Genomic DNA, 19,434 nt, shown 5'->3' with positions numbered 1-19,434 from the left:
GTAACGCCCAAATACGGATGTGAAGTGCCATTTTCAATAGTTTCGTTGCCAATGCGAATAGCCTGATATGGCGCTATAACTCTGTATTTTTTTTTTTTTTTTTTTTTTGATTTGAATAGTCAGGTCCGCATGAGGCTGACTGACTGACTATATTTATTTATTTACTGCTATACTACTGTATAATATAGTAAATTTGTTGACGCCTATTGTGTGTAGGTCTCAAATGTGAGTGTTACATTAAATGTGAAGTGAAATACAAAAGTAGTTTGATTAATTATGTGTTAGTGAATGTATAGATATCTTGATTAGGAATGGCATCCTGTCTTTTTTTTTTTTTTTTTTTTGATTTGAATAGTCAGGTCCGCATGAGGCTGACTGACTGACTATATTTATTTATTTACTGCTATACTACTGTATAATATAGTAAATTTGTTGACGCCTATTGTGTGTAGGTCTCAAATGTGAGTGTTACATTAAATGTGAAGTGAAATACAAAAGTAGTTTGATTAATTATGTGTTAGTGAATGTATAGATATCTTGATTAGGAATGGCATCCTGTCTGGAAACGTCATCTCTTCTGGAACTGGTATCCTGTTTGGGATTCAAAATCTTTCCAGTTTATTATACAGACCAGCTGCATTCAAAACCAGAATCCTTAATGTGTAAGTGCTTCCAAGAGAACTAGGCAATATTGGATGTGTCATTGACGTGTTTAGCCATCATGCAGTTTGTTAATAAAGTCAACATAGTAATAAGCTGATCCATCTTCGCATTAAGATTTTCTATACTACTGACTTTCATGGGAACAGATCGTTTGCGCTCATCAAGCATTAACTCAATTAAGGTATCAAACTTTGCATTTAATGTTTTGATATCGCTATCATTATTAACAGTGAGCCGAGCATTACTACGGCTACGACTTCTAAATCGCCAGCTGGCATGTTGATCGTCTTCATGTCCATGACCATCATTTGATCGAATTTGGCGCAACTGCTGAAGTGACCGTTGGTGTTGATTGTTCAGATTTATAGGTACTGGTTGAGCATTTTGTTGACGCTGCAGTACTTGCTGACCTTGTTGCGTTTTTACTGCAGTAGATGGTTTTTGCTTATTAGTTATGCCCATTTTTATTGCATCAGCATAACTCGATTTTTCTACCTTTGATTTGATTTGAATAGTCAGGTCCGCATGAGGCTGACTGACTGACTATATTTATTTATTTACTGCTATACTACTGTATAATATAGTAAATTTGTTGACGCCTATTGTGTGTAGGTCTCAAATGTGAGTGTTACATTAAATGTGAAGTGAAATACAAAAGTAGTTTGATTAATTATGTGTTAGTGAATGTATAGATATCTTGATTAGGAATGGCATCCTGTCTGGAAACGTCATCTCTTCTGGAACTGGTATCCTGTTTGGGATTCAAAATCTTTCCAGTTTATTATACAGACCAGCTGCATTCAAAACCAGAATCCTTAATGTGTAAGTGCTTCCAAGAGAACTAGGCAATATTGGATGTGTCATTGACGTGTTTAGCCATCATGCAGTTTGTTAATAAAGTCAACATAGTAATAAGCTGATCCATCTTCGCATTAAGATTTTCTATACTACTGACTTCCATGGGAACAGATCGTTTGCGCTCATCAAGCATTAACTCAATTAAGGTATCAAACTTTGCATTTAATGTTTTGATATCGCTATCATTATTAACAGTGAGCCGAGCATTACTACGGCTACGACTTCTAAATCGCCAGCTGGCATGTTGATCGTCTTCATGTCCATGACCATCATTTGATCGAATTTGGCGCAACTGCTGAAGTGACCGTTGGTGTTGATTGTTCAGATTTATAGGTACTGGTTGAGCATTTTGTTGACGCTGCAGTACTTGCTGACCTTGTTGCGTTTTTACTGCAGTAGATGGTTTTTGCTTATTAGTTATGCCCATTTTTATTGCATCAGCATAACTCGATTTTTCTACCAATTTAGCTGAAAGCAGGCCAGCAGACTTTTGACCTTGTTGCTGCGATTGCTTGGACATATTTGTGGGAACCACTCGAGGCTCTTGAGCTTGCTGCTGCAATTTAGCTTGATGGTTCCGCATTACTTGCTGTATTGTCAGATGTTTTGACGACTGAGCAGATTTGGTTGATTTAGAATTGTCAATATGTCGATTAATGATTTTAGCAGTAGCAGCACTATTGCTAAGGCTACCCTGATGCATCAAATCAACCACAAGCCTATTTGCTTGTTGCAATTTTGTTGACTCCTTGATTTTGCATGCTTCTTTAAAAGACTTGCAGCCTTTATAGCTGGCAACATGCTCGCCAAGGCAATTTGCACATTTAGGTGGCTGGCTTAAGCTCCCTTTCTGACGTGGACATTCAGTAGATGGATGGTTATTACCACATTTTACACAGATAAAAGGTCTGCGGCAATAATTTTTGGTGTGTCCAAACTTTTGACAACGGTGACACTGCACAGCATCTATGTTATGCAGTGATTTCTCTATCTTGACCTCCTGATGACCCAGCAAGGTAGTAACTAATATACTACTATTGTTGGGTTTAGCCTCAATTTCAACTTCAAATAAGTCAAGTGGTTGGCCAGAGAACCTTTTTTTGATGTTATTTGCATATCGAACTGTATGCCCCAGTTTAGCAAACTCCTCTTTGATCCACTCAATTGGTGTACTTCGATGTAAATGTCTAATAAGAATTCTGAATCCACGCTCAGACTTGATTTGAAAAGTATGAGATTCTAGGTTTATGTCTTCAAAATGATGAATAAGCTTCCTATAGGAGTCAATGCTAAGGCACTGAATGCGCAATCCACGTCCTGAGGTAGTCTTTACAAAATAAGAGGTATGATCAATAACTTTATTGATCCCTTGAATGAATGGAATGATCATAGGAACATCCGGAATATATATGGAAGGTGGCCTTGAACTTTCCTTATTGGTAATTGTTGACTGATTCGTAGCTGAATCACTTATTTTAGTTTTAGTTTTGCAAGTAGCTTCCGGGTGTTCTTCATCATCCGAATCAAGTCTACTTGGAGGACTGCCAATGTTTCCATTTGGTGCAACATCATTAGATCTGATTTTGGTCGTTTTTGGGCTAGAACCCTTTTTTGCTGGACGCTTGGTCGCTTTTGTCTTCATTTGATTACCATGTTGGCTGGCTAATGCCTGATTTAGCATCTGCTTAACTTTAGTGACGGCTATTGAGCGCTGACTAGCCTCAATAGCTTCAATGTCCGAAAGGAACATATCAGTGTCATCGTCAGATTCGCAGTTCATTGAATCTGAATCCAATGCCTCGACATCCACGAAAGAGTCAGTATCCAATGAATTTGCGTCATCCATTTCTAAATAGCATTTGGAAGAAACACACGCCAAAGGCGCTTTCTGTTCGTATGTTACAAGAGAACACACATTGATGATCTCCGTTTCTTCGCATCTCATACATGATCAGCTGACCAGCAGCTGCATGGCGAGGGGAAGATAGTACGGAGATACTTTTTATTCAATTAATACTTCACAATAGCATTTCTTATGAATATAAATAGCGCCTATGAGATAATTAAAATCTAAAAAAGGACTATATTTGTCGAAACTTATCATTACATGATTAAATTTAAATGGCCATAAGTGCACAAAAATAACAGTGCAGCTTAATTTTACAAAATACTTATAATAGAGCAATTTAAAGATAATAGAAATTAACAATAAAGTGCTTGAGTAACTGATTAACGACTAAATAGATAAGTAAAATTTAAGTTTAACAATAGTAATAGATGGCATTAATTAATATAATTCAATTATTTCATTAATAAGCATCTACAAGATGCACAGAGAAAAGTAGCCCAAAGTGGCCAATTGGAATAAAAGAGAAAAGTCGAGACAAAGTCTGGTCATTTTCTCAAGTATGGGCTTGAGCTAAAATTAGCTTAAATTACAAAAAGTTAAAACAGCTGATTGGAAATTGCATTAAATGCAAATTTTATGACTGATCCCTATGTGATCTAAATAGGACCCTATAGGCAGCAAGTGGTGATGGTGGTGGTAGTGGCAGCGGCATTGGCGCAATACCCTCGAAGACAGGTAGCCGTTGCGGCTGGTGGGCTGCTGCTTGTGCAGCTTCGTTGTGTTGCTGAGCCTCCCGTCGGCGAAGGAATCGCTCCCTACTTTCAGCTATTTCATCGGCCTCCCGTTGTAGTTGTCGCTGGGTGCGTAGAGCAATGTCATTGGCCAAATGCGTGTTTACGAGACTCGTGTATCTTGCCAATGTTATCCGCTGTGGGATGAACGGGTCATAGGCAATGTTTTTGGCCAAGTTGTTGGTATGGACCCGGAGTCGATCATAGTATTTGGCGCAGAGATTGTTGAATATATCATCCGCAGACAGGACTTGCAACTCAGCTCTGATGCGCGCGTTCGAAACAAAGTACTGAGCACCAGAAATGGCTCTCAGAGCTTTGTTGTGTACGACTCGAATGCGGCTGAATTGCGCCTCAGATAGCAGAGCGCCCCATACAGGCAGCGAGTATTGCCAAAGTGGAGCAACTAGCTGCTTGTAAATAATGACTTTTGTTCTGAGCGTCAATTTGCTATCTTTGTTAATGAGCCAATCTATCTTTTTAAGCCTAGCCCTGACCCTAGTAACGACCGTAGTGACATGTTGTGAGAATCGTAGTTTTGTGTCTAGAGTAACGCCCAAATACGAATGTGAGGTGCCATTCTCAACAGTTTCGTTGCCAATGCGAATCGCCTGATATGGCGCTATGACTCTAAGAGTATGCATGATATGCATAGTCTTGTTTGCATTTATTGTAATGCACCACTTGCTCGCCCATTCAGCCAATCTATCCATGTAAGCTTGCTGTTGATTAAGAGCATCTGCTTGGCGAAAGTCTGTCGATAGGACAATGACGTCGTCAGCATAAGTAGCAATGAGAATCCCACGCAGACAAGTTGGCCTTGGTATGTCGCTGGTGTATATGTTGTACAAGATAGGCCCGAGCAAGCTACCTTGTGGCACACCAGCGTTAATTTGCTTGATTCCTGAGCGACAGCCACCGTGACACTCAACAATGAAAGTGCGATCTGCTAGATAGCAACAGAGGATGCGATAGAGAGCATCCGGCAAAAGCCTCTTAAGCTTATACTTCAAGCCTGTATGCCACACTCGATCAAAGGCTTCCTTGATATCCATATAGACAGCAGAGCAGTATTTGCGGTCATCAAACGCTTTAATAATAAATTGAGTAATTTTCAACTTTGTATAGTCTATTGCCATACACAATTGCACCTTGTTTGTATCTTCTCGTTCTTAACAGCTGCTCTGCAGCTATAAGAGGAGGGGATAGAAGCGAGGTGTCTCTTTATTTCTCAGTGCCTTACAATGGCTCTTTTTAGAAATTTAACATAGCACCTTACATACTAGCTTATAAACTAAGTATAAAGGAAGAAATTTGCCGAAAATAATATTTTAGTAAATGTAGGATTTAAAAGGTAGTAACAGGATTTATATTAGCAAATATTGAACAAAGTTAATGATTTGAATTAGCGTGAAAAAGCAGGACAAAGTCTTTGCATTTTCTGAGTTGCATGGTATCACATGCTTAATATAAAACTAAGGGATATGGTAGTAAATGTCCATTGTTGATTCTTTCAGTAACATAGAAAATTATTTAGTTTAAAAAATAATTGAACAATCAAGTTTTATGATTTAATTGCAAAAAACAAGGGAGTATCTTAGCGTTTTCATAGGAGTAGAATAAATGATAAGAGTTACTATTATTAATATATTAATTAGATACACTGATATCAATTACTGAGAGGTTACTAGATAAGATAATAAATTTGTTATTAGCAAATATTTACAGGTTAAGAATTTGTAATATTGATCAAAATGAGTAAATTGAATTTTCGTGAAGAATCAGGGCAAAGTCTTTGCATTTTCTGAGCTGAATAGTGTCTTATGTTTAATGTAATTACTAGAGTAAAGGTAGCAAATAGTCGTAGCTTAGAATTTAAGATATGTAGAAAAAATTGTTTAGTTTTACTTATAGTTATAATCAAGTTTTATGATTTTAATTGCGAGAAGCAAGTAAGTATCTTAGCTCTTCAGAGTAGTACGATATCTGAAGTGAATTAATATTAAAGATATAACTAGAAAAAACAGATATTTAATAGCCGTAGCTTAGACTTTAACATATGTAGAAAAAATTGTTTAGTTTTACTTATAGTTGTAATCAAGTTTTATGATTTTAATTGCGAAAAGCAAGTAAGTATCTTAGCTCTTCAGAGTAGTACGATATCTGAAGTGAATTAATATTAAAGATATAACTAGAAAAAACTGATATTAATTGATGAGAGGTAATTAGGTAAGATAAGAAATTAGTAATTAGCGAATATTTTATGTTTAGTTTGATATCTTATAAGTATATTCTATTTTAAAATATTAATAATTTTGCGTTCGTCTTTTCCAGGTGTCTGCAGCTGTCATCAGGATCATCCACCAGGGTCATCCACCAAGGTCATCCACACGGGTCATCCACACGGGTCATCCATCAGTGGTCATCCAACAGGGCTCAGCATGTTGTCATATATCGAGGTTTAATTGCTTGTTATTTTTTTTTTTTTTTTTTTTTTTTTTTTTTTTTTTTTTTATTTAAATTTTTTTTTTGATTTGAATAAAGCTTATTGCATTTGGTTTTAAGTTAATTTTTGTAGCTTTGTGTTTTATTTAAGTCCGTGAGGGTATTATTATTTGTAAGTGAGATTTTATGTTTTGGTTATACGAAGAGCAGGATAGGTTGAAATGGCGTAACTTTTGGTTTCACTTTGTTCAATAATGAGTTTGCAGGTCTTCAGTATATTGAGGTTTAATTGCTAGTTGCTTATTTAAATGTTTTCTATTTTAGTTTGGATAAAGTTTATTGCATTTTGGCTTTCTGTTAAATTTATAGTTTGTGTGTTATTTATGTCGGTGCAGGTATTCTTAGTTGCAAATGCAAATTTATATTTTGATTAAGCGAAGAGTAAGGTAGGTTGAAATGGCGTCACTTTTGGTTTTGCTTTGTTCGACTATATGTTTGCAGGTCCACCGTATTTTGAGATTTAATTGCTTGTTGTTTATTTAAAAGTTTTCTATTTTATTTGAATAAAGATAGTTGCATTTTGGTTTTGAGTTACTTTGTAGTTTTGTGTTTTATTTAGGTCCGTGAAGGTATTCTTTTTAACAAGAGCGAATTTATATTTGATTGCACGTAGAGAAAAGTAGATTGAATTGGCGTCACTTTTGATTTTACTTTGTGCGCTTATATGCTTGTAGGTCTGCCTATTAGTCGATATATTTATGCGATGATTGTTATTGTTTAGCTTTTCTTTTCACATTTAATCGATATTTAAGACATTCATCGTTTATTTTCACCCTTTTTTCGATTTTATTATATTTACAGTCGTGAAGGGCAGAATTATCGGACAATTTGCTTTCGTTTACGTTAATTGTTATAATTTAATTCTCGGTATCTGCTGGCCATATTCCATAGTTTATTAGTTTTACTTAAGTCATTTAGTTTGTTGAATTTATAATTATTATTAACGTTATTATTATTGCCATTTTACTTTCTATTTTTATTCTGTTATATTAAATTAGTTTATATTGTTTAGTTATATCAATTTTGCGTTATTTATTACAGGAGAGTGCAAATTGAGGAGTCGGTAAGTAGTTTGTTTATTTAGCTCGTTTACATATTAAATTATTTTATTTTGCTTAGCTATATAATTTTGTTTTATTTATTTCAGGTTTGTGCAAGTTAAGGAGTCGGTAAGTAGTTTGTTTGTTTAGCTCTTTTACAGATTACTGGTGTTTTTATTTTATTTTTTCAGATTAAGCGTGCCCGGGAAGGCGTTTTGTTTGTTTGCGTGGCCAATATCGGGGTATGGAGTGGCGTTTAAATTCATAAGTGAAGACAATCAAACTGTTTTTCAACTTTGTATAGTCTATTGCCATACACAATTGCACCTTGTTTGTATCTTCTCGTTCTTAACAGCTGCTCTGCAGCTATAAGAGGAGGGGATAGAAGCGAGGTGTCTCTTTATTTCTCAGTGCCTTACAATGGCTCTTTTTAGAAATTTAACATAGCACCTTACATACTAGCTTATAAACTAAGTATAAAGGAAGAAATTTGCCGAAAATAATATTTTAGTAAATGTAGGATTTAAAAGGTAGTAACAGGATTTATATTAGCAAATATTGAACAAAGTTAATGATTTGAATTAGCGTGAAAAGGCAGGACAAAGTCTTTGCATTTTCTGAGTTGCATGGTATCACATGCTTAATATAAAACTAAGGGATATGGTAGTAAATGTCCATTGTTGATTCTTTCAGTAACATAGAAAATTATTTAGTTTAAAAAATAATTGAACAATCAAGTTTTATGATTTAATTGCAAAAAACAAGGGAGTATCTTAGCGTTTTCATAGGAGTAGAATAAATGATAAGAGTTACTATTATTAATATATTAATTAGATACACTGATATCAATTACTGAGAGGTTACTAGATAAGATAGTAAATTTGTTATTAGCAAATATTTACAGGTTAAGAATTTGTAATATTGATCAAAATGAGTAAATTGAATTTTCGTGAAGAATCAGGGCAAAGTCTTTGCATTTTCTGAGCTGAATAGTGTCTTATGTTTAATGTAATTACTAGTGTAAAGGTAGCAAATAGTCGTAGCTTAGAATTTAAGATATGTAGAAAAAATTGTTTAGTTTTACTTATAGTTATAATCAAGTTTTATGATTTTAATTGCGAAAAGCAAGTAAGTATCTTAGCTCTTCAGAGTAGTACGATATCTGAAGTGAATTAATATTAAAGATATAACTAGAAAAAACAGATATTTAATAGCCGTAGCTTAGACTTTAACATATGTAGAAAAAATTGTTTAGTTTTACTTATAGTTGTAATCAAGTTTTATGATTTTAATTGCGAAAAGCAAGTAAGTATCTTAGCTCTTCAGAGTAGTACGATATCTGAAGTGAATTAATATTAAAGATATAACTAGAAAAAACTGATATTAATTGATGAGAGGTAATTAGGTAAGATAAGAAATTAGTAATTAGCGAATATTTTATGTTTAGTTTGATATCTTATAAGTATATTCTATTTTAAAATATTAATAATTTTGCGTTCGTCTTTTCCAGGTGTCTGCAGCTGTCATCAGGATCATCCACCAGGGTCATCCACCAAGGTCATCCACACGGGTCATCCATCAGTGGTCATTCAACAGGGCTCAGCATGTTGTCATATATCGAGGTTTAATTGCTTGTTATTTTTTTTTTTTTTTTTTTTTTTTTTTTTTTATTTTTATTTTTTTTTTTTTGATTTGAATAAAGCTTATTGCATTTGGTTTTAAGTTAATTTTTGTAGCTTTGTGTTTTATTTAAGTCCGTGAGGGTATTATTATTTGTAAGTGAGATTTTATGTTTTGGTTATACGAAGAGCAGGATAGGTTGAAATGGCGTAACTATTGGTTTCACTTTGTTCAATTATGAGTTTGCAGGTCTTCAGTATATTGAGGTTTAATTGCTAGTTGCTTATTTAAATGTTTTCTATTTTAGTTTGGATAAAGTTTATTGCATTTTGGCTTTCTGTTAAATTTATAGTTTGTGTGTTATTTATGTCGGTGCAGGTATTCTTAGTTGCAAATGCAAATTTATATTTTGATTAAGCGAAGAGTAAGGTAGGTTGAAATGGCGTCACTTTTGGTTTTGCTTTGTTCGACTATATGTTTGCAGGTCCGCCGTATTTTGAGATTTAATTGCTTGTTGTTTATTTAAAAGTTTTCTATTTTATTTGAATAAAGATAGTTGCATTTTGGTTTTGAGTTACTTTGTAGTTTTGTGTTTTATTTAGGTCCGTGAAGGTATTCTTTTAACAAGAGCGAATTTATATTTGATTGCACGTAGAGAAAAGTAGATTGAATTGGCGTCACTTTTGATTTTACTTTGTGCGCTTATATGCTTGTAGGTCTGCCAATTAGTCGATATATTTATGCGATGATTGTTATTGTTTAGCTTTTCTTTTCACATTTAATCGATATTTAAGACATTCATCGTTTATTTTCACCCTTTTTTCGATTTTATTATATTTACAGTCGTGAAGGGCAGAATTATCGGACAATTTGCTTTCGTTTACGTTAATTGTTATAATTTAATTCTCGGTATCTGCTGGCCATATTCCATAGTTTATTAGTTTCACTTAGGTCATTTAGTTTGTTGAATTTATAATTATTATTAACGTTATTATTATTGCCATTTTACTTTCTATTTATATTCTGTTATATTAAATTAGTTTATATTGTTTAGTTATATCAATTTTGCGTTATTTATTACAGGAGAGTGCAAATTGAGGAGTCGGTAAGTAGTTTGTTTATTTAGCTCGTTTACATATTAAATTATTTTATTTTGCTTAGCTATATAATTTTGTTTTATTTATTTCAGGTTTGTGCAAGTTAAGGAGTCGGTAAGTAGTTTGTTTGTTTAGCTCTTTTACAGATTACTGGTGTTTTTATTTTATTTTTTCCAGATTAAGCGTGCCCGGGAAGGCGTTTTGTTTGTTTGCGTGGCCAATATCGGGGTATGGAGTGGCGTTTAAATTCATAAGTGAAGACAATCAAACTGCTAACACAGCTTTACAGCAGGAAAGCGTTTTAGTTATTTATAAAAATTATTATTGTTATATTACTTTCTAATTTTCATTTAGTTATATTAAAGTAGTTTATTTTGCTTGATTATTTCAATTTTGTGTTATTTAGTTATTTATATATATATATTAGTTATTTATAATTATTATTGATATTATTATTATTGTTATATTACTTTCTAATTTTCATTCAGTTGTTTTAAATTTCATTCATTCATTCAGTTATATTTAATTAAATACAGAATGACAATTTTGTGTTATTTAGTTATTAATATATATTTTAGTTATTTATAATTATTATTAATGTTATTATTATTGTTATTTTACTTTCTAATTTTCATTCAGTTAAATTAAATTAGTTTATTTTGCTTGATTATGTCAATTTTGTGTTATTTATTTCAGGAGAGTGCAAATTGAGGAGTCGGTAAGTAGTTTGTTTATATAGCTGGTTTACAGATTACTGATGTGTTGTACGTTAATTGTTACAATTGAATTCTCGGTGTCTGCTGAACAAAATCCGTTTATTAGTTTTACTTAGGTCATTTAGATTATTGAATTTATAATTATTATTAATGTTATTATTATTCTTATTTTGCTTTCTGTTTTATTCAGTAATATTAAGTTAGCTTATTTTGCTTAGCTATATAAATTATGTTTTATTTATTTCAGGATTGTGCAAGTAGAGGAGTCGGTAAGTAGTTTGTTTGTTTTGCTCGTTAACAGATTACTGGTGTGTTTTATTTACAGATTTAGCGTGCCAGTGAAGGCGTTTTGTTTGTTTGGGTGGCCAATATGAGGGCATGAAATGGCGTTTAAATTAGGAGTGATTGCAATCAAACTGCTAACACAGCTTTAATGCAGGAAAGCGTTTTGGTTATAGCGTCTTTGTTCGCCGTAGTCAAGTCGATGCAATCAGTCCGAATCACCAGTGAGATCAATAGAGGCGATTTGCGAGAAAACTGGAAGCCTAGGCGAATGGCCGCTATCCATAGAGTCATCCTGGACAGGTAAGAGTATGAGATCCGGTACTCCGTGGGCATTGTTGTTAGGTGTACTCAGCATGACATGAACGAAGTCGTTGTCGTGTATATGAGGTTCACGATTCTGAGCTCGATTAAGCGCGTCAGTATTACGCTGATGTTCTAGCCATGATATAGGACCATAAGTGGGAAGATTTCTGCCAGTAAGAAAGTTGGCTGCGAAATCTCTGTGCGCATTTTGTCTCTGTTGATCACGGGCATCAATTAAATCAGCCAGATGGCCTTGTATTATGTGCGAGTACCTTTGCCTAGAAAGTCGTTGGGGTACGTAGGGATCGTTAGCGATGTTTCTTGCTTCTGGGTTAGGGTGAGTGCGAAGGTGGGCGTAGTATTTGGCACAGGCTTTGACAAAAATATCCTCGACAGTAGGGACATGTAGATCAGCACGAATAGTTTCATTGGATACATGCCACGGCGCACCTGTGATTAGTCGTAGAATCTTACTCTGCATGACCTTTAATCTGGCAAACTGGCTGTTAGAAAGTAGAGTACCCCAGACTGGCAGCGTGTATTGCCATATGGGTGCGATTAGTTGTTTGTAGAGTATGACCTTGACTTTCAGGGGCAGTTTGCTGTGACTGTTAATTAGCCAGTTGATCTTGTTCGAACGTATTTTTATTTTGGCCTCCAGAGAGCTTATATGTTGGTCAAAATGCAGCTTTGAGTCAAGAGTAACGCCAAGATACACATGCTTAGTGACGTTTTTAATTGGAATGTTATTTAGCTTGACTGGTTCGTATGGAAGGACTCGTCTCAATGTGTGCATGATGTGATTTGACTTAGCCGGATTCACAGTAATACACCATTTTTTGGCCCAGGCTTCCAGGGTATTTAAATATCTTTGTTGTTCGGTGATAGCAATATTCTGCCTCAGATTGGAAATTAATATTATAATATCATCCGCATAGGTGGCAACCATAGTTTTATAGCCATGGGTTGTGTGGAGCGGAGTCGCTGGGATGTCACTGGTGTAAATGTTGTATAACACTGGGCCTAGAATGCTACCTTGGGGAACTCCGGCATTTATTTGCTTGAGATCTGAACGCACACCATTGTGGCATTCAACCTGAAAGGTACGCTCACGCAGATAGCTATCAAGGATACTCATTAAAGGCATGGGAAGAATCTTCTTTAGCTTATAGCGCAGCCCAGTGTGCCACACACGGTCAAAGGCCTCTTTTATATCCATATAAACTGCTGAGCAATATGAGCCTGCTTCAAATGCTTGTAGAATTAATTTGGTTACTCGTCCAAGTTGCTGTTCAGCAGAATGAGATTTACGAAACCCGAATTGGTGATTTGGAATTATCTTGACGACGCTATTTAGTTCCATCATACGGCTCAATATGATTTTTTCAAGAATTTTCGAAAGCCCCGATAGTAGGCTTATTGGTCTGTAAGATGATACTATATGCGTGGGCTTGCCGGGCTTGTGTATCATTTTTACAAGCGCCTGCTTCCAACGGGAAGGGAAGTGACCAAGGCGAAGAGAATTATTGTATATAAGAGTGAGGTAAAGTAAGCCTTTTAACGGGAGTGACTTAATTGTATGATTATCTACTTTATCAATTCCAGCCGCTTTCTTGTTTTCAAGTTTTTTGATGATGCTGGCTACTTCCGACACTCTTACTGGACGAAAGCTGACTTCATCAGTTTGCGCTGTTTGCCGTAAACCTGTTTCAATCTCAACAAGATCAGTTTGAGATACTGTGAGTATAGGGCTGAACCTTTCTTCAAGGTGTAGTGCAAAGGCTTCGGCCTTCTCAGCAGTGGATTTACACCAGACCCTGTCCGCAGGTCTAGCATCGCTGCTAGACTTTATGAGTGGTAGGTTTGGTGCTGGCTGCCTTTTGAAATTGTTTGTCAATTTCCACAGCTTTTGCATTGCATAGCGGTCCGTTGGGTCAATGGAGCTAAATAACTTTTCTTCAAATTTTATTTTGCAAGCTTTTAGCTCAGACCTGATCCTATTTGATAGCCAGCAACAAATGCTTTTTGCGTGCAAGTTGCGATTCCGTAATAAATACTTTTTTATCAATTTCCTCAGCTCAATCATTTGCAAGGTTTGTCTGTCTATGTGGAAAGCTTTCCTGGATGTGTGACGGTTGAAGGGCACTGGAATAGGATTCGCTCGGGAAGCCGCCTCACAGATGTTTCTTTCAAGAATATCCACTGCATGGTCAAGATCTGCTGCACATCTAATTTCAGTGTTGAGTATGACATGATCGTCAAGATACTTTTGAAAAGTTTTAATATTCGCATTTAGTTTTAGAAGATGGCTATTTATTGTGTTGACAGCTGGAGCTTCACGATAATAAATAATTAGTGGAAGATGATCGGAACTAAGGTGATGAGAATCTTCAATCTGAAGTAGTTCGCGACGAATGCCTTTATATATGGCGAAGTCAATGGCGGAAGGCGAATGGCGGGGATTGTATGGGAAGTGAGTAGGAGATCCGGTAGCCAGTATGCTCAGATTTTCCATGTGAACATAGTTTAATAAGCTTCTTCCTCTGATACAGGAGCGTGAGTTTCCCCACCACTGGCTTCGAGCGTTCCAGTCGCCTCCTATGATGTAGGCATCCCCCAAGGATAAGAACAGTTCATGGAAATCACTATCAGACCATCTTTGTTGTGGTGGGCAGTAGACGGAGGCAATGTTAATGGTTTTACTGGGAAGGAGATTTAGCGAAACAACAGCACATTGACATCGCGCTGTAGGTGGAATATGGAGGGCATAGTGCCTTATGCTATTTTTAATGACAACTGCAACACCACCTCTTCGCCTATTAGAAGGATGGTTTGCTGTGTAAGCAGAGTACCCTTGAATTTTAATTGAGTCAGAATCAATAAGGTGAGTCTCAGAGATAAGCATAACATCTATATCTTTGTCAGCAATAAATTGATGGAGCTCTGCGAATTTATTCGATAGCCCTGCAGAGTTCCAGAGTGAGATCTTTAGTTCGCTAGTTGGCATTTGCTCTGTCATTTGCAGCATTATTGGCCAGCATAGAGGCCGCCAGAGTGGTCATAAGTTCTATGAGTTTGTTTAGCTTATTTTCGAAATTGAGAGTGCATTGGATGTTAGTAGATAACAGATTAATGAGTTGATCCTGTCTAGGGTCAGTCGATGGCATTTCATTTGAAGGAGGCGAGGCTTGGCTACGTCTTGTACTCAGACTACGACTTCTAATATGAGTAGCAGGCCGATCCAAGGAGTTGTTGCGCAAAAAGCTAGCTTGTGCTCTGTTTAGGACATTTTGCCTGGATGCTCGCTGTTTGCTAGTGCTTGGATCAGTTGAATTAATTGGGTGAGTAGTAAGTCCATGGCGTAGGGCAGCTGAGTAGCTGCGTGATGAGATTGCTGTTTCATCAACAGGGCGAGGGGTGGGGGGCAGGTTTTGATTTGGATTTGTTTTACTTAAGTCGTGCCTGATTAAGTTAGGGACAGCTTTGCTCAGATCATTGATAAATTTATCTACCCTGGATGTGCTTTCGCCTTCCTTTTTTTTGCAGGCCTCTTTGTAGGCTAAGCATCCTTTATAGCTGGCCGCATGCGGCCCAGAGCAGTTTGCACATTTTGCCGGGGATTGATCGTCCTTTTTTTTTGCGCATGAGGTTGAGGGGTGGCCTTCGCCGCACTTAACACACATAAAGGGGCGACGGCAATAGTTTTTAGTATGTCCATATTGCTGACACCTGTGGCATTGGGCCACGTCAGTTGACTTATTGGGCTTTTCCACCCTGATTTTTTGGTTACCTAAGAGTGTGAGGTTCATAATCTCAGCATTGTTTTCTTTTAGCTCTAGTTCAACCTCAAATAAGTCTAGTGGCTGATTTGTGAAGCGAGATTTAATAACTCTGAGAAACCTAACTGAGTGGCCCAAATTACTTAGGTGATCGCGGATCCATGTGTCTGGAGTGGAGTGGTGGAGGTACCTTAAAATAACTCTAAGGCCACGCTCACTTCTTAGCTGGTATGTGTGACTCTCAATGTTATTTTCTTTGAGATAATTATTAAGCTTCCTATATGAAGGGATGTCAACACACTGCACCCTGAATCCATGACCTGCAGCCGGCTTGGTGGTGAAGTTATCTTCACCAATAATCTGACTTAGGTCATTAATCAGCTTGATAATATCGCTGTAGCCTGATATATACATAGGGGCAGGCTTAAGAATCATTTGGTCGCGCGTTTTGTCTGTGACATTTGGGGGCGCTATTTGAATGTCACTAATGGCCTTTGAATTCTTGGCTGGATTGAGTTTAACATGATTGGCCTGGGCCGAGGCTTTTGCATTTGGTTGAATATTATCAGCATCCATTTCCATAAAGCTATCAATGGAATCGCTATCAATGACATCAACGGTGTCTATCGGCACTTGTTTTTTATTTGTTCTTGGGCTATTGCCCTTAGTGGCAACACGCTTGGGTGCTTTTTCATTGCTTTCACAAGTCTTAATTGAGTTGTTTTTTGGCTTTGGGACAACATTATATTTTAATTGCTGGGATGCAGCAGCGGCTGCAGCAACCCGAGAAGTTGAGGGGAGTAAAGATAGGCTTCTTTCATTTTTGATTTTATTGAATACCTTTGACAGTGCAGTTGATGCCACGTGTTTTCGGTCGTCAAGCGGCATTTCGACATCAATGTCTTCGTCTTCGCTCTCCTCGCATGTCTTTGGAGTAGACATGTTTGTGAATGGATACACCAGTAGAAGCTAAGAATTTTTTTTTTTTTTTTTTTTTTTTTTTTTTTTTTTTTTTTCAACTTTTTCAACTTTGTATAGTCTATTGCCATACACAATTGCACCTTGTTTGTATCTTCTCGTTCTTAACAGCTGCTCTGCAGCTATAAGAGGAGGGGATAGAAGCGAGGTGTCTCTTTATTTCTCAGTGCCTTACAATGGCTCTTTTTAGAAATTTAACATAGCACCTTACATACTAGCTTATAAACTAAGTATAAAGGAAGAAATTTGCCGAAAATAATATTTTAGTAAATGTAGGATTTAAAAGGTAGTAACAGGATTTATATTAGCAAATATTGAACAAAGTTAATGATTTGAATTAGCGTGAAAAAGCAGGACAAAGTCTTTGCATTTTCTGAGTTGCATGGTATCACATGCTTAATATAAAACTAAGGGATATGGTAGTAAATGTCCATTGTTGATTCTTTCAGTAACATAGAAAATTATTTAGTTTAAAAAATAATTGAACAATCAAGTTTTATGATTTAATTGCAAAAAACAAGGGAGTATCTTAGCGTTTTCATAGGAGTAGAATAAATGATAAGAGTTACTATTATTAATATATTAATTAGATACACTGATATCAATTACTGAGAGGTTACTAGATAAGATAATAAATTTGTTATTAGCAAATATTTACAGGTTAAGAATTTGTAATATTGATCAAAATGAGTAAATTGAATTTTCGTGAAGAATCAGGGCAAAGTCTTTGCATTTTCTGAGCTGAATAGTGTCTTATGTTTAATGTAATTACTAGAGTAAAGGTAGCAAATAGTCGTAGCTTAGAATTTAAGATATGTAGAAAAAATTGTTTAGTTTTACTTATAGTTATAATCAAGTTTTATGATTTTAATTGCGAAAAGCAAGTAAGTATCTTAGCTCTTCAGAGTAGTACGATATCTGAAGTGAATTTTTTTTTCAACTTTGTATAGTCTATTGCCATACACAATTGCACCTTGTTTGTATCTTCTCGTTCTTAACAGCTGCTCTGCAGCTATAAGAGGAGGGGATAGAAGCGAGGTGTCTCTTTATTTCTCAGTGCCTTACAATGGCTCTTTTTAGAAATTTAACATAGCACCTTACATACTAGCTTATAAACTAAGTATAAAGGAAGAAATTTGCCGAAAATAATATTTTAGTAAATGTAGGATTTAAAAGGTAGTAACAGGATTTATATTAGCAAATATTGAACAAAGTTAATGATTTGAATTAGCGTGAAAAAGCAGGACAAAGTCTTTGCATTTTCTGAGTTGCATGGTATCACATGCTTAATATAAAACTAAGGGATATGGTAGTAAATGTCCATTGTTGATTCTTTCAGTAACATAGAAAATTATTTAGTTTAAAAAATAATTGAACAATCAAGTTTTATGATTTAATTGCAAAAAACAAGGGAGTATCTTAGCGTTTTCATAGGAGTAGAATAAATGATAAGAGTTACTATTATTAATATATTAATTAGATACACTGATATCAATTACTGAGAGGTTACTAGATAAGATAATAAATTTGTTATTAGCAAATATTTACAGGTTAAGAATTTGTAATATTGATCAAAATGAGTAAATTGAATTTTCGTGAAGAATCAGGGCAAAGTCTTTGCATTTTCTGAGCTGAATAGTGTCTTATGTTTAATGTAATTACTAGAGTAAAGGTAGCAAATAGTCGTAGCTTAGAATTTAAGATATGTAGAAAAAATTGTTTAGTTTTACTTATAGTTATAATCAAGTTTTATGATTTTAATTGCGAGAAGCAAGTAAGTATCTTAGCTCTTCAGAGTAGTACGATATCTGAAGTGAATTAATATTAAAGATATAACTAGAAAAAACAGATATTTAATAGCCGTAGCTTAGACTTTAACATATGTAGAAAAAATTGTTTAGTTTTACTTATAGTTGTAATCAAGTTTTATGATTTTAATTGCGAAAAGCAAGTAAGTATCTTAGCTCTTCAGAGTAGTACGATATCTGAAGTGAATTAATATTAAAGATATAACTAGAAAAAACTGATATTAATTGATGAGAGGTAATTAGGTAAGATAAGAAATTAGTAATTAGCGAATATTTTATGTTTAGTTTGATATCTTATAAGTATATTCTATTTTAAAATATTAATAATTTTGCGTTCGTCTTTTCCAGGTGTCTGCAGCTGTCATCAGGATCATCCACCAGGGTCATCCACCAAGGTCATCCACACGGGTCATCCACACGGGTCATCCATCAGTGGTCATCCAACAGGGCTCAGCATGTTGTCATATATCGAGGTTTAATTGCTTGTTATTTTTTTTTTTTTTTTTTTTTTTTTTTTTTTTTTTTTTTTTTTTTTTATAATTTTGATTTGAATAAAGCTTATTGCATTTGGTTTTAAGTTAATTTTTGTAGCTTTGTGTTTTATTTAAGTCCGTGAGGGTATTATTATTTGTAAGTGAGATTTTATGTTTTGGTTATACGAAGAGCAGGATAGGTTGAAATGGCGTAACTTTTGGTTTCACTTTGTTCAATAATGAGTTTGCAGGTCTTCAGTATATTGAGGTTTAATTGCTAGTTGCTTATTTAAATGTTTTCTATTTTAGTTTGGATAAAGTTTATTGCATTTTGGCTTTCTGTTAAATTTATAGTTTGTGTGTTATTTATGTCGGTGCAGGTATTCTTAGTTGCAAATGCAAATTTATATTTTGATTAAGCGAAGAGTAAGGTAGGTTGAAATGGCGTCACTTTTGGTTTTGCTTTGTTCGACTATATGTTTGCAGGTCCACCGTATTTTGAGATTTAATTGCTTGTTGTTTATTTAAAAGTTTTCTATTTTATTTGAATAAAGATAGTTGCATTTTGGTTTTGAGTTACTTTGTAGTTTTGTGTTTTATTTAGGTCCGTGAAGGTATTCTTTTTAACAAGAGCGAATTTATATTTGATTGCACGTAGAGAAAAGTAGA

At 35.1% G+C, this 19,434-nt stretch overlaps 1 protein-coding gene and 1 long non-coding RNA gene across 2 annotated transcripts; both read left to right on the top strand.

The window, feature by feature from the left end:
• Positions 1–5,915: 5,915 nt before the first annotated feature.
• LOC26527609 lies at positions 5,916–18,773 on the top strand. The gene is made up of 11 exons (XM_044011397.1): positions 5,916–5,919; positions 6,496–6,620; positions 7,679–7,729; positions 7,786–7,835; positions 7,898–7,948; positions 10,410–10,431; positions 10,488–10,537; positions 10,601–10,651; positions 11,120–11,141; positions 11,387–11,408; positions 18,641–18,773. The coding sequence occupies exons 1-11, from the start codon at positions 5,916–5,918 to the stop codon at positions 18,769–18,771; spliced, it is 579 nt and encodes a 192-aa protein (XP_043867332.1). The 3' UTR covers positions 18,772–18,773.
• Positions 13,481–16,473, top strand: LOC26527392. Its single transcript, XR_006357994.1, has 5 exons — positions 13,481–13,584; positions 13,805–13,971; positions 14,024–14,200; positions 14,280–14,611; positions 15,561–16,473. It is a non-coding gene; the product is annotated as an uncharacterized LOC26527392 (long non-coding RNA).
• Positions 18,774–19,434: the final 661 nt, after the last annotated feature.

This window comes from Drosophila mojavensis, unplaced genomic scaffold (genome assembly GCF_018153725.1).
Source record: "Drosophila mojavensis isolate 15081-1352.22 unplaced genomic scaffold, ASM1815372v1 contig_88, whole genome shotgun sequence".
Lineage (NCBI taxonomy): Eukaryota > Metazoa > Arthropoda > Insecta > Diptera > Drosophilidae > Drosophila > Drosophila mojavensis.
Note: the sequence above shows the minus strand (reverse complement) of the source record. Positions and strands in the feature narration are given on the sequence as shown.

Coding starts and splice junctions, on each gene's coding strand:
- LOC26527609 (XM_044011397.1), top strand. Junction 6,621..7,678: donor GCATGTTGTCATATATCGAG/GTTTAATTGCTT, acceptor TATATTGTTTAG/TTATATCAATTTTGCGTTAT. Junction 7,949..10,409: donor TTTGCGTGGCCAATATCGGG/GTATGGAGTGGC, acceptor TATTTATTACAG/GAGAGTGCAAATTGAGGAGT.